General features: G+C 42.8%; 1 protein-coding gene across 2 annotated transcripts in view; it reads right to left on the bottom strand.

Moving 5' to 3' along the window:
- Window positions 1-4,932: 4,932 nt before the first annotated feature.
- GLI3 (GLI family zinc finger 3) overlaps window positions 4,933-12,527 on the bottom strand; it is a 189,262-nt gene continuing 181,667 nt past the window's right edge. For both annotated transcript variants that reach the window (XM_066322818.1, XM_066322825.1), the window contains exons 12-14: window positions 12,156-12,446; window positions 8,625-8,952; window positions 4,933-7,443 (exon numbers count right to left, since the gene is read on the bottom strand). In XM_066322818.1, the coding sequence (XP_066178915.1) occupies window positions 5,153-7,443; window positions 8,625-8,952; window positions 12,156-12,446 (2,910 nt within the window). In that variant the 3' untranslated portion in view covers window positions 4,933-5,152. The remainder of the gene's footprint in view (window positions 7,444-8,624; window positions 8,953-12,155; window positions 12,447-12,527) is intronic.

Below are 12,527 nucleotides of genomic sequence, written 5' to 3'. Positions count from 1 at the left end.
AGTGGACATCTATAGATTAACCCAGCCAGGGGAACTTCTCTTCCTCCTTCCCACATTTCTTCAAGGGCGAGCATGCCTTTGTGAGACACCCTTGGCAAGCAAGGGATAGATGCACAGCCCACAAAGAACAGCCCAGAGTTTAGCACAGCTTGGCTTTGGCCTCTGAACTGACTTCTCCTGCAGCAGGGTTAACCAGGTCAGTCTCTCTCCTCCCTTCAAACACCTCACCTGTGTGCCACTGTATTTTCATTTATTTTTCACTCCCAACACCTGTCACCCATTTTTCTTTAGCGAGAAGGTAAACACCCTGTTTTGATTTCCCATCTGTATTTAAACTGTGAATGGAGTGAAGCAACAGGCTGGGAAGCAGAAAGAAGAAAGCAGCTCTGAGTGGAAGCAATACAAGCACTGATTGCAACCAGGCTTTTCAGACGTATGAGAAAATAACTCCCTCTCCCCCAAGGAGATATTTAGAAGCTGAAAGCTAAGAACTTAAGTACAAAGGCTTTTGTTTTTATTGACATTGTAGGAAACAATTTTTTTTTCTTTGTTACAAAAAAAACTAAGTGGTTCTGAAAGCAGAAGTACAGTTCATATGTACACAGTGCTACAGACCCTTCAGATCAACCTAAGGCTTGAGAAACATCAGATCATAACTGCAGGTTTATCAAATGAAGACCACTAAGGTCTGTTACAGCTGAACACTATTCCTACCATACATAAATGTATTTACACATTCTTTTTTTTTCTTTTTTTAATAAAAAAGGATTACAAGCTTTATAAAAAAAATTAAAAAGTTGGGAAAAAAAAGTAACACTTTTTTATCTTACACATCTGCAGGACTGACAACAGTAACTGTTCCATAGGAGACATTCCACTAATCCAAGGACAATAACACATGAATACCAGAGGTTTACAAGACGTTTCAGACACTATCAATAGTGGTATGTGCTATTAGCTCAATGGCAAGTACAGCCTAATCAGGAAAATTTGGCAACACATCCTGGTCCCTCTCTTTTACAGGGTCAATGCAAAATAAGGCACATACATTGCAAGAATATAAACACTGCTGTATGGGAGCACAAGCCATGGCAGGACAGGCGTGGGCGAGCTGACCAGCCATCTCACTGAGGGGCAGGGGAAGCACTGATGGGAAGTCAGCAGCCAGCCAGCACCTTAATGCATGCACCACTTGGGGCAATTCTCCAAGGACAGAGTAACATCATGTGCCACATGGATGTGTGGGACCACTGTACTTTCCAGCAAAGCCCATGTGGAAGCTCACTGACTTTCCTGCAAACACGTCTTTCCTTCACCAGGGTGTAACTGACAGATAAACTCTTCACTGGGAACTTCCATTATGTGGAAAGTAAAACTGAAACACACAGGCTTCAGGCAGGCTGTGTTACTGATGTGCCCAAGGCCAACGGTAACAAATACGGAAGATTCTCACAGAGTCATTACAAGAAATGGTGATTAAGACTTATGCTGCAATGCTTTAAAAATACAACATGCCCGATATTTTGTGCATTTTCTTGTACTCGTGGGTAAGAAGTGGGTTTCCAACAGCTAAGCAAAAATCAACTGATGTGCCACGTACATAAAAGCAAGCTTTGACTCTGTAACTGGAAGAGTGGAGGGATGCTAGTAAACTCATCCCACCAGTGTTGATGGGACTCTTCCCCAGACTGTGACATACTGAGAAGGAGGTTGACAAGTGAAAGCTGGTGTCCAGGGTAACAGTGCCATGCTCAATAGGTAGAGAGACCAACCTACCTTATCAAAACAGAACCAAAACCCAAGATAGCTGGGATAGGATGTATTGCTACCCTCACAGGTACCAAAAACAGGCTCCTTAGGATAAAACAGGAAAGTGTGAGAGAACACTAAGAACTGAAAAGTGACACATGAACATAAGTGGCACATACATTTAATGGTGAAAATGATAAATCATTTGCACAAACTCCCAAGGACACTTGGGTCTCTGATTCTTCAGCTTTGCCAAATCAAATGGGATGCCTTTCTTGAGCATGTGGTTTCTGCCAAGACACACTATTGGCCCAAGACAAGGCTAAGTGAGTGACAAAGGTTTGTCAAATCCAGGAAGGCAAACTGGCTACTCAAACAGTCTCTTTTAGCCTGGAGCAATATGAATGGCTTCTTCTAAGCTCTGATGGATCACATCTGTTAATAGCTTCCCAGCATCAACTGCACCAGCAGATACAATTATGAACTGGAAAACTGAGTTTAAAAAATAGTTGGGGATGTTTGGGGTTTTTTAATGTATTGGCTCTAAATCAATAAAAGACCTTTCCCAAGCAACCTACTCCCAGGCTGGTCATAAGTCTCCCTGTTGAAAATGTTTATAAACATGTAATTGATGGCTTTAATAAACAGCCAGGATTGGTTACTGAGAACCGTCTGAAACATGTCCAGCACAGCCTTTCCTCATGCCTATACTCCTGCTTCTCTGCAGGGCTGTGAGCTGTATCCCAGGCTGCAATGCACAGCACATCCCTTGGAACATTCCTGCCCCTGGGGACCTGCCCAGTGGGATGCGTCCCTTCTTGCCCCAGCAGCAGGGCAGGGACAATGGTTGTGTACAGGCAGCAGGACTCTACAGGGCCTTTGGGCAACAAGAGGGCAACAGGGAGCAGCTTCCTCCCGCTGACACAGCAATCCAGTGTTTGCCATGGTGAGCTGTGCCCAACTACCCGTGCAGACCAAGGACCACTGCAGGTGGGCTGTGATAGCTGGTCAGGGGCAGGGAGATTGAGAGGGTAACTGGCAAAGGGGAAAGTCCAGGATGAGCAAATGTGTGTGCCTGGGACAGGGTAAGAAAGAAATACTAGCTAAAGATACAAAGAAAGACAGGAGCTAGATCATGATAAAAGGTGAAGAATATTTACATTTGTCTTGATTTCTGGCACTCCAGCTCACAGTGCAAATCTCTTGGTATTTGCTGTGATAAGATCAAATATGGCCCCTGCACCAGATTCCTATGTTTTCCTACTGATTTAGAGATTCATCCCCTAACAGCTGTTAACAGATCAATCTTATCTGACAGCCTCACTGAGATTCCATTCCTACACATTTCCTCAAATGCCATATGCTGAATCAGCTGGTATTTCACATTTTCTTTTACAATGGAAAAAAATGCTATAGTTTTCTAGCCTACAAAAGTCACCTTCTGATTTTGACAAGGCTAAAGTTTATCTGTATTTTAAAACTGACTACAATCCCTGTTCTCAGTGTATGTCTACTATAACATCAGCTGCTTACAGACATCAAATGTGACTGTACGTGCCTGCACAATTGACATCCCGTAGTAGGACTTCATTCACTATTGGGATTTAACTGAGAAGACTGCAAGGGCTGGAACTCCATGTAGCTTCTAGGAGTGCGTGAACTTCAACTGTGGTCTTGTGCTTGTTCCCCACAGAGCCTGTTCACCCAGGGGCACTGTGTGTTCATGGGTGCAGACACAGAGCCCAGCAGTGCCAAAAACAAGCCAGTGCTCACAGAGCAAATGCCAATCACCTCTACCAGTGAGTAGCTTCATGATCACAGTGTGCTGGTTTCGATTTTTTGCCGGTGCAACTGACCCTGGGCATTGACCCACTGGTTTGCTTTGAAATTAAATGCACATGGTGTCACCAAGAGAGAGAAAGAAGCTGCGTTGGTTTTTCTGAGCTTTGATTAGTTGCCAGACAACTCAGTTGGTTAGAGCATGGTGCTAATAGCATCAAAGTTGTGGGTTTGATCCTCATACAGACCATTCACTGAAGAGCTGGACCTGATAATAATTCCAGATCAGAACAGTCTGTGATCTCTGAATACTTGCTGTTCCCCTTGTTTCTTTGCTATTTTTAATGGCAGTTTAAATTTCTTAATTTTGTAAATCCTGGATACAGTGGAAAAACATTTTAAGATTATCAGATTGCCTGCAACTGCTTTATTTGGCTAGTCTGAGAACTGGGCCAGCCATTCAATTTCTACTTCTTTTACACAACATGCCCATGATGTTTTTGAAGCTGTAAGTATCCATGGAGCTGTCTGGGCTAAAGGGGATGTACACACAGTTCTTCCAGCAAATAAGAACCAGTGGCTCAGCAAGTTACACCTCAACAATTTGCATTAAAAAAAAAAAGAATTTCCCAGTATGAAACACTGCTATTTTGTTACTTTGTTGTACAAAATACTTCACAGGACCCAGATTGTGTCTCCACAAATGGAGTGGTATGCAATGAGAAGACTACAGACTACCCAAGTCACTATACATACCCATAATTTTGCTAACCAGTCATTTAAAGAAGAAGGCTGAAAAGCAGAATACCAAATACTACAAAAGATGAGAGTTGGACTGTGAACACCTTTCTGGTCCTCTCTTTCCCCTGAAACAGGTCGAACATGACACAATCTCAGCATCATTATTCAAGGCAGTGACAACTATCTCTGTGTGCGTTTACAAAAACCTTAAGCTTTTGCTAGAGATCAAAGGGCTGATGGTTTTTACATTTCTGATTTGCTTGAACCTCCCAACTTTTTGTGCTCCATGTCTCTAAAGCTGCATCCCAGGGGTACCATGGCAGTGCATTTCTAAACTGGTTTTCCACCTCAGTGTGATGTGTCCAGTGCATCCAGAGAGGATTTCATCACTGTATGCTCATTTCACATTGTGCCTTAGGTTATAGGTTCAAGGGGAAAAGTTGCAACAGTTTTACAAGGTATAGCTTCATTTGAGTAACAGAAAATTGTCAAGTCATATCATCAGGCCTTTCTTTACCAAAAAAGAAAACCAACCCAAAACAAAACAAAACAACATGCACTTCACAAGTTTACACTGGTTTACAATTAGAAAACAAAAGAAATAAAAAAAAAGAAGTATACAGACATTTGAAAAGGAGGCGAGAGAGAGAGAGTGAGAGAGAGAAAGGGAGGGAATGGGCACAGCAATACTGATTAAAAACTGAAATGGAAGACAGTTTCTCCCTAGAACACTTTAGGGTTTTCAGAGTCCTTATTCCATAAAAGGAATATACTTGAAACACATCCCATTTAGGTGAGATGAGATTGCTAAAATACATACACAACTAAAAAATATGAGTCTTTTTCCATCTGTTATCTCCTAAGTGTTTTTTGTTTTGTATGTCTATTGCATAACAGCAAGAAACTTGCTTTCTTCTGCAAGTGAGGTCAACAAAGAGCTCATGTCCCCAATAGCCATGTTGGTTGTGCTTACAGGCATAGCTGGGAATGTAAGAGATGCTCGGGGAGTGCTGAGGCGTGAGGAATTGCGGGAGACATTTTGAATTATACTTGGGCTCAGGGCTCCTGAAATTAAGCTGACATGATCCCCATCATCAATGATAGCATCAAAATCTATCTGCACACCCTCTAGACTGTTGTTGTCAATGCTGTCAACTGTGCTTGACACTTGGTTAGCCCCCGGAGAAAGAAGCTCAGATGAGTTTTCAGTTGCAGTCCCCTGCAGCAGGCAGCTGGCTTCTGAACCAAAGAAAGAACCTGTTTTCATAGCTTGGTGGCTAAAGCCCACGGTTTGGTCATATAACTGACCAGAGTAATTCTGCATGTTAGAGCAGAACTGCTGTGACTGACCTTGCATTTCCATCTTAATGGTGTTTACCCTGTATGTCTGGTCTCCTTCATCTGTGTGTCTTTGCTGTTGGGACAGGTTGCTTCTCAACATGTTTTGCCGTCTGTGGCTGCTGTAATTAGAGCATGACTGGTAACTTTTGGCCATTGACAAGCCTGAAGGCTGGCTACCAATGGTGTGAGACACCAATGGACAACTCTGTGGCCCTTGATACAGGCTGCCTTGTGAGGTAGGACTAACCTGCCCTAGCATCATTTGACCAGATTGATCGACTCCCTGGTAATGAATGCCATCTCCAGCTGGCTGGCTTTGCAAATATTCCTGTTCCATCATATTCCTGTCCTGCATCCCGTTTGCCATACTGGTGGTTTGATTGCCAGATGCCAGGGGATGGCTGAAATTTTGTTGATTCCCATTCACTGGCATGGTGCTGATTCTCAGCTTCTGCCCTTGCACTGCCATGCCACAGGAATTGTCTGTCACCCCAGACATCATTGCTTGCCTGCCCATGCTTTCACTGTAAGGCTTGTTGGACTGCATGCTGAAAGAATTCCTGGCTCCGCTGCCAAGAGTCATGTTTTGCTGTAAACTGTAGGCAGTGTTACTCTCCACCAGGTTCTGATAGCCATTCTGCTGGGCCACGTTGCTTCTCTCCAGGTTCTGCTGCTGAACCATCATATTGTTATACAGTCTGAAGGCCCGAGCCTGCTGCACTGCTGACCGCTGACCACATTTCAGCTTTGAAGGAGGTAAGTCAGAACTTCCTGAGCTTACTTCATTCCACTGAATGGGCAAGTCGCTCTTATTTGCCTCGGGACCCACCTGCTGACTGCTTGGTGGAGGGGCTTGGTCAAAGTTGCTGGGGTTGCTGTTTCCTGGAACTGAGCTGTGATACATTTTGTTGCTGTCTAGGACATTGTTCAACAAATGGTCGTACACGCCCTGGTTCTGGGAATTCAGATACTGGACCACATCATCTGGCAGGAGATCTTCATCATTCAGACTGCTACCTGCTTCCATTGTAGCAGCCTCCAGGGTGACGTTCTCGCTGATGCTTGGAGGACAGGGGGAGCTGAAGCCGCGGAAGACGCCACCCTCAGAACAGGTGTAGTTCTGAAGAACAAGGTTGCGCTTTTCCATGGATGGAGGCAAAGCAGGAGGGTTAAAGCTATTAAGACTGTTGAAACGCTGGACTCTCGGGACAGAGAGATGGTCAGACGCCACTCTGACTGGATCACTGGCTCTCCTTGTCCCATTTCCTAAAGCTTCATGAGACAGAAAATGCCTCCTGTTGTAACCATTTGCCCCACCATCACTACATCTTCGAGGGACATTCACTGGAGGCAGTGGAGATACTCCAGACTCCCTGCAGTCTCCCAGGAGTGCCATCCTTGTCTTGAGGCTCATCCTCTCCATGTTAGGCAGTGGAGTTGGTGGGGGTCCACCAGTAGCTGCTGCATATTTAGCTTTCAGCCTGTATTGCTGGGCCGGGGTGAGGCTGAGAAGACTTGGCAGGTCATCACACTGGCTCGCTTCACTGGAGCGCCGGGAGGCATCTGTCGAGATAGGGTCGTAGGAGTCTGCAACGCTCACGTTCTGTGGTCTTCCTTCTGCCTGGGAGGCATTGCTGGACCTCCGGCTGGAGAAGCAAGGTGAGATTCCAGAGGACCTGCGGCTGCTCAGGTAGGCTGAACTGATTGTGCTAGTATTGCTGTCCCTCCTGTTCAGCATGTTCAACACAGTGATGTCCGTACTGGAGAGTTCATTCCTGTTAGGCAGAATAGTCACGGATCCTCCGACACTGCAGCTGCTGTTCGACTGGGTACCTGCAGGTAAAATTCACAGTTAAACAAAGAGGTATTATCCAGAAACTGGTGTAGAAAACACACAGTAAGGAACGAAGTGGAGTACAGAGGAAGAACATCACCACAGCGAATCATGGCAGTACTCTTTCTTGAAAGAAGTAGGGATTAAAACCGTGTCCTTAGCTAAGAAGTTAATTCAGAGACTCAAGGGTAACATTTCAGTGTGAATCTCAGCAGAAAATTTATAGCGCATAGCCACAAACTGTCACCAGCTGGTGCAGTGCTCCAGCCTGCAGTGCAGCTATGCTGGCTGATGTGCCAGGAGGACACATTCTTAAGGGAGCTTTTTATAGGCAAAATATAATTGAACAGGCATTTGCATGGAATGGCAGAAGATACAAACTGGAGGCTATTCAAGGTCATTTCTAAGACTTCTTGAAATATTCTTGAAATAACTCCTAAGAACTGCAAAACATGTTTGCTGGTTTCCTTGTTTTGTTTTGGTTTAAAATAAACAGGATAAATTTCTTAGTTTTACTTAGTTTCTTTTGATTGAATGGGTCTCAGAAAACCTGGGCTGTCACTGCTGGGTGGAGCCCAGAAAAGCTACACGCATGCTGTAGGCAAAGCAGGGGCAGCATCAACATCTATTTAGGTCATGAGCAGTCCTTTGGAGGAAAACAACCAGGGATCTTCAGAGTTCAGCCTTGCCTTGATCCCATTAATGGATATCTGCCTCTGCAGCAGCAGCATCTGTACATATGATTTCTTCTACATGTGGGAACAGGTTATTTAAAGGGAAGCCCACAACATCTCTGCAAAGGCTGACTTGCAAAGGGCTCAAAAGAGAGACTTCCATACAATAAACTCACAGACATTTATTTCTTCTGCCTTGCCTCAAAACAAGACAGAATTATGATGATCTTGGGTCAAAACCTTTAACTTAGGGAATATTTAAAATGTGATTAATGGCTCTCTTGCTAACCCCTTGTTCTGTAAAACACAGGACTATCAGACTTCTCCAGAGGGCGGGTAGAAGGATTTGCAATGAGGGAATAAACAGAAAGTGATCAATTTACAAATCATTTCACAGCTGCTGAGTTTCCTAAGCTGTGCAGCTCCTGCAAGAGTTGCAAGATTGAGCTACCAAGCAACAAGACGAAGAACGAAAAGCGTTATCACTCCTATTATGTATATCTCACCATTTCCTATGAGAGGCGGCAAGGTTGGGGCTTTGGAAGGTGGAACGGGGTTCAGTCTTGGAAGCATTCCATTAACTTGTTTCAACCTTTCTAATTTCACTTGCTCCATCCATTTGGTCCCTGTCATATTCCTCCTGGCCTGTAAGCCAAGTGCTGTGGTGGCTGTGGAAATGGTAGAGTCCATGATTGGGGTTTCATCAATGACACTGAGGTCTCCTACACTACCACCACTGGTCAGAGTAAGCTCGATCCCATTGCTGGAATAGTTGCTGATGGGGGACTGTTCGCTGCTGCATGTAGACTGACCACCAGGGCTTGGCTGAGATGTCTGTTCGAGAGAAGTAAGAGACAAAAGAGTGTGAGCATTAAGCAAACAGTGTTAACCAGAGCTTTGTGCTAAATGAAGGTCTAAATGGAGTCAAAGACATAAGTATAGAAAAGTTCAGCATTAAATGATAATAGTGATTGTTCATAAAGAGGGCTTTCTAGATATCAGCTTCAATTGCAGTGAAAGGCATGGTAAAACACAAGACTAAAATCCCTTTTCACGTGTTGCTGATGGTATACAATATATCTCCATAAGACATTTATCCAAGTTATTCCCAGAGTTACTTCCATCATTTCAAGCCATTTGTGAGCACCTATGGATGGATACCCTACTTTGCTTATGTGCTGTTCCCAGCTGAAGCTGCAGCTGGGAAAAACCAAACCAGAACTCAGCCATGTTACAAGGTTTTAGTTTACACTGCGAGGCTTGCAAACACTCAAGACTCCAACAACACTGGAATCTGTGTTTTTTTAATTAGACTTGTGGCTAAAGAATATAAGCGTTTTCCAGGCTTAAGGCTCATTGTTACAAGCAGCGGTTGGCCTGAAATGTTGGCATGTAATAAAACAGGGACAAAGCATCAGTGCAAAAAAACCCCATATCATATTATCAGCCTCCCATGACCCTGGAAGCATTCATGTCTAACTTATACCTACTCTTATACCTGACTTATACTACCTCTGCCCTGAAATCAAGAAGGTGATGATCTAGTAAATCAAATCCTTTTTTCATTAGAATTTAGGCTTTTAAGTGCAAGACTTTAAGTAGACAATACAGGCTGCTAAACTGCAGGGATATAAACATGCCACAATAGCATCTTCTTTCTTAACAGAGAGTGTTCCTGCTGCTCCAGCAGAACTCTTGCTATGGAGAAACACAGGCTTGATTTACTTTTCAGACCTTTTATGAAGTTCTTGCAAAAGAATGGGAAAATTGACAAACTGACAGACAAAACAGAGGAAGACAGACAGAAGTCTCTGGACTTAATATCTCACTTAAGGTTCTATCAGTGTGATCACAAATCAGTGGGGCATGCAGTATCGTTTTGCTCACAAGAACAGTTTCATGTAAGTATTTAACTTTTAGGGTTTCTGATGTGGTTTTGTTTTTTGGTTTTGGGTTTTTTTCTGCCACTCTGATCTTTATGTACATTTTACTGAAAAATGCTGTCTAGAATTTCTGAAGTGGCAGGAATGACTCTCACTTTAAACATCAATGAATGCAGACACAGATTTGTGGCACTGCTGTAGTTTCATATGCCCCTAAGGAGTCCATTTGAGATTCGGTAACTATTTTATTATTTCTAACTTGAATGATGATACTTAGAATTTATGAGGCCATACTGAGCAAGTTCATTTCCAAATCCTGGTCCTAGCAGATTTGGTGACAAGAATAGAAATGACAGTTATTATACAGAAGAAAGTTTGTGCTTCTGGACAATTAGCTCCAATTAGCTTCCTACGGAAGAAGAGCAATAATGATCAGAAGCCTGTTCTTGTAGCGTATGTCAAGATCACAGTGAGGTAGGGTACAGAAATAGGAACTGTATTATGCAGGACATATATTTCTAGATGTGCAATACAGAAAAAAAAAATGGATGTCTCATTTAGAGGAGAAAGTACAAAGACATTTCTGAAGATGTTTCACCAATATAAGCCAGATTTTTCACATGTTAAGTGTTGCAAAATGCTCACAACACATTACAACTGGGAATGCGCTTGATGGATTGCACATTACTAAATAAAGGAATGATTGAACAACAGGCAGAAGACTAAAATAAAAACATAAATAATGTTGCAATAAGAAAAACAGCAGAAAAGTTAAAATGCCCTCACCTTATTACCCACTGTCCTTAGGAAGTTAGAATTAGACATTTAAGAGCATTAGACAGAAAAGACATTGGATTAGTTGCAAACCAGAAAATATACCTCAATTCATACATGCAATGAAAAGCAAGAAACACAGAATTCTTTTTAAAATAAAATTTTCAGTGAGAAATATTAATACTATGTAAGCTGTAGACATTACTGCCCCTCTTTCACAAATTTTCGTGTTAAAACTGTGTTCAACATGCCTCAATTATACTACATGTTTACCTAGCAAAGCAAAAGAGATTTTGTTCCTTTGTAAACTAAGGTAGTTATCAGCAAAGATGGCAGAGGACCTCCTTTAGACTTCAGCAGCAGTTTACTCTCAGCTCTTTGAAGTTTTTGAATTCAGTATTAATACTGAATAGTTTGAGCATAAGCCTTAGGCACAACATAGCAGTAACTCCTATTTCAGTGAGTAATCACTTTGAATTGCAGCATGATTAACAGTATGAGCAGAATTTGGAGGGCTCATATTTGTCGTCCCCAAGGGCTGGATACAGATGAATCACAAACCCAGATGGGGTAGAGGATGGAGTGGCTGCCTTTAAATTAACCCTTGTGAAGAGGGCAGATGGCACATGAAATTCAGGTAAATAAAAGAACTTGTGTATTTAAGATAGCATCTCAAAAATTGGAATACAGTCCTTTCAACAGTTTAATAAAATACATTACAGTAAACCAGAGAAAAGACCTGCAGACTGTCAATTCAACTTGATTTAATTAAACTTGGTAGGTTAACTTGAGTAAGTATCAGATAAACACAAGAAGTCACATGACAACAGAGAAGTTATTAAAAGATGCCCATCTACTGCTTAAGGAAGCCAATTCATTCTGCTTCAGTTTGATCCATGACCCAAAAGCCTCAAGCCCCTAAAATCTGACTGCTTCCCCAGGTTCTCCAAAAATGAGCATCGTCAATATCATCATTTTAGTAATTTGGACTTGTTGTGGTCTGATTTGGGTTTTTTTCTTATTCTGCCCTTCAGCCTGCAAGATTCGGATTCACCATCTTTCTTCTGGAAACAGAAGAGTGAGTAAAATGTTTTTCTTTTTTTTAAATGAAAACTGATTTTACCATACTATGCTTATTCCAGAAGATGGAGCTTTTTTAAGAGAAACAATTACTATGGCAGTTGCCAGCACTGCACTTATTCCATATTGCACAGATTATTTTTATTTGCTATTCCCTAGGCTTTAAATACATTTTACAATGTAAACACAGAAGAAGACCTCATAAAACCAAATCTTGTGAGTTACAGTTTACAGACTTGAGCATTTCATAAAGGTTGCAGGAAGAAAAGGACAAAGGGAGTGGCACGGTGTATTGCATACCATTGGTTTTTCTGACTTGACCGCTTTCACTTGGAGGCATTCTTCACGCTTTGAGGTAGTGTTGCTGAGGTCCTTCTGCTCACCAACTGCACCCTGAGTCTGATGGCCTGGTGATCGGGTCTGAGAGTGGCTGCCTGGGTCTCTTGGTGGTGGAGGCCTTGGGTGGATATCTCCCCGCTGCTTCTTGGTGACGTGTGCCTCTGGGCCATGCACGGTCTTCACGTGCTTCCGGAGAGAGCTGGGGTCTGTGTAGCGCTTCGTGCAGCCCGGTATCTTGCAAACATACGGTTTCTGACAAGAGACAAAACCCACCTATATTATATTTAATTCTATGTGGGACTCCTGAAGAACTCCTTGGAGCACAGCTGCTGT

The sequence above is a fragment of the Sylvia atricapilla genome, chromosome 1, assembly GCF_009819655.1.
Source record: "Sylvia atricapilla isolate bSylAtr1 chromosome 1, bSylAtr1.pri, whole genome shotgun sequence".
NCBI lineage: Eukaryota > Metazoa > Chordata > Aves > Passeriformes > Sylviidae > Sylvia > Sylvia atricapilla.
Note: the sequence above shows the minus strand (reverse complement) of the source record. Positions and strands in the feature narration are given on the sequence as shown.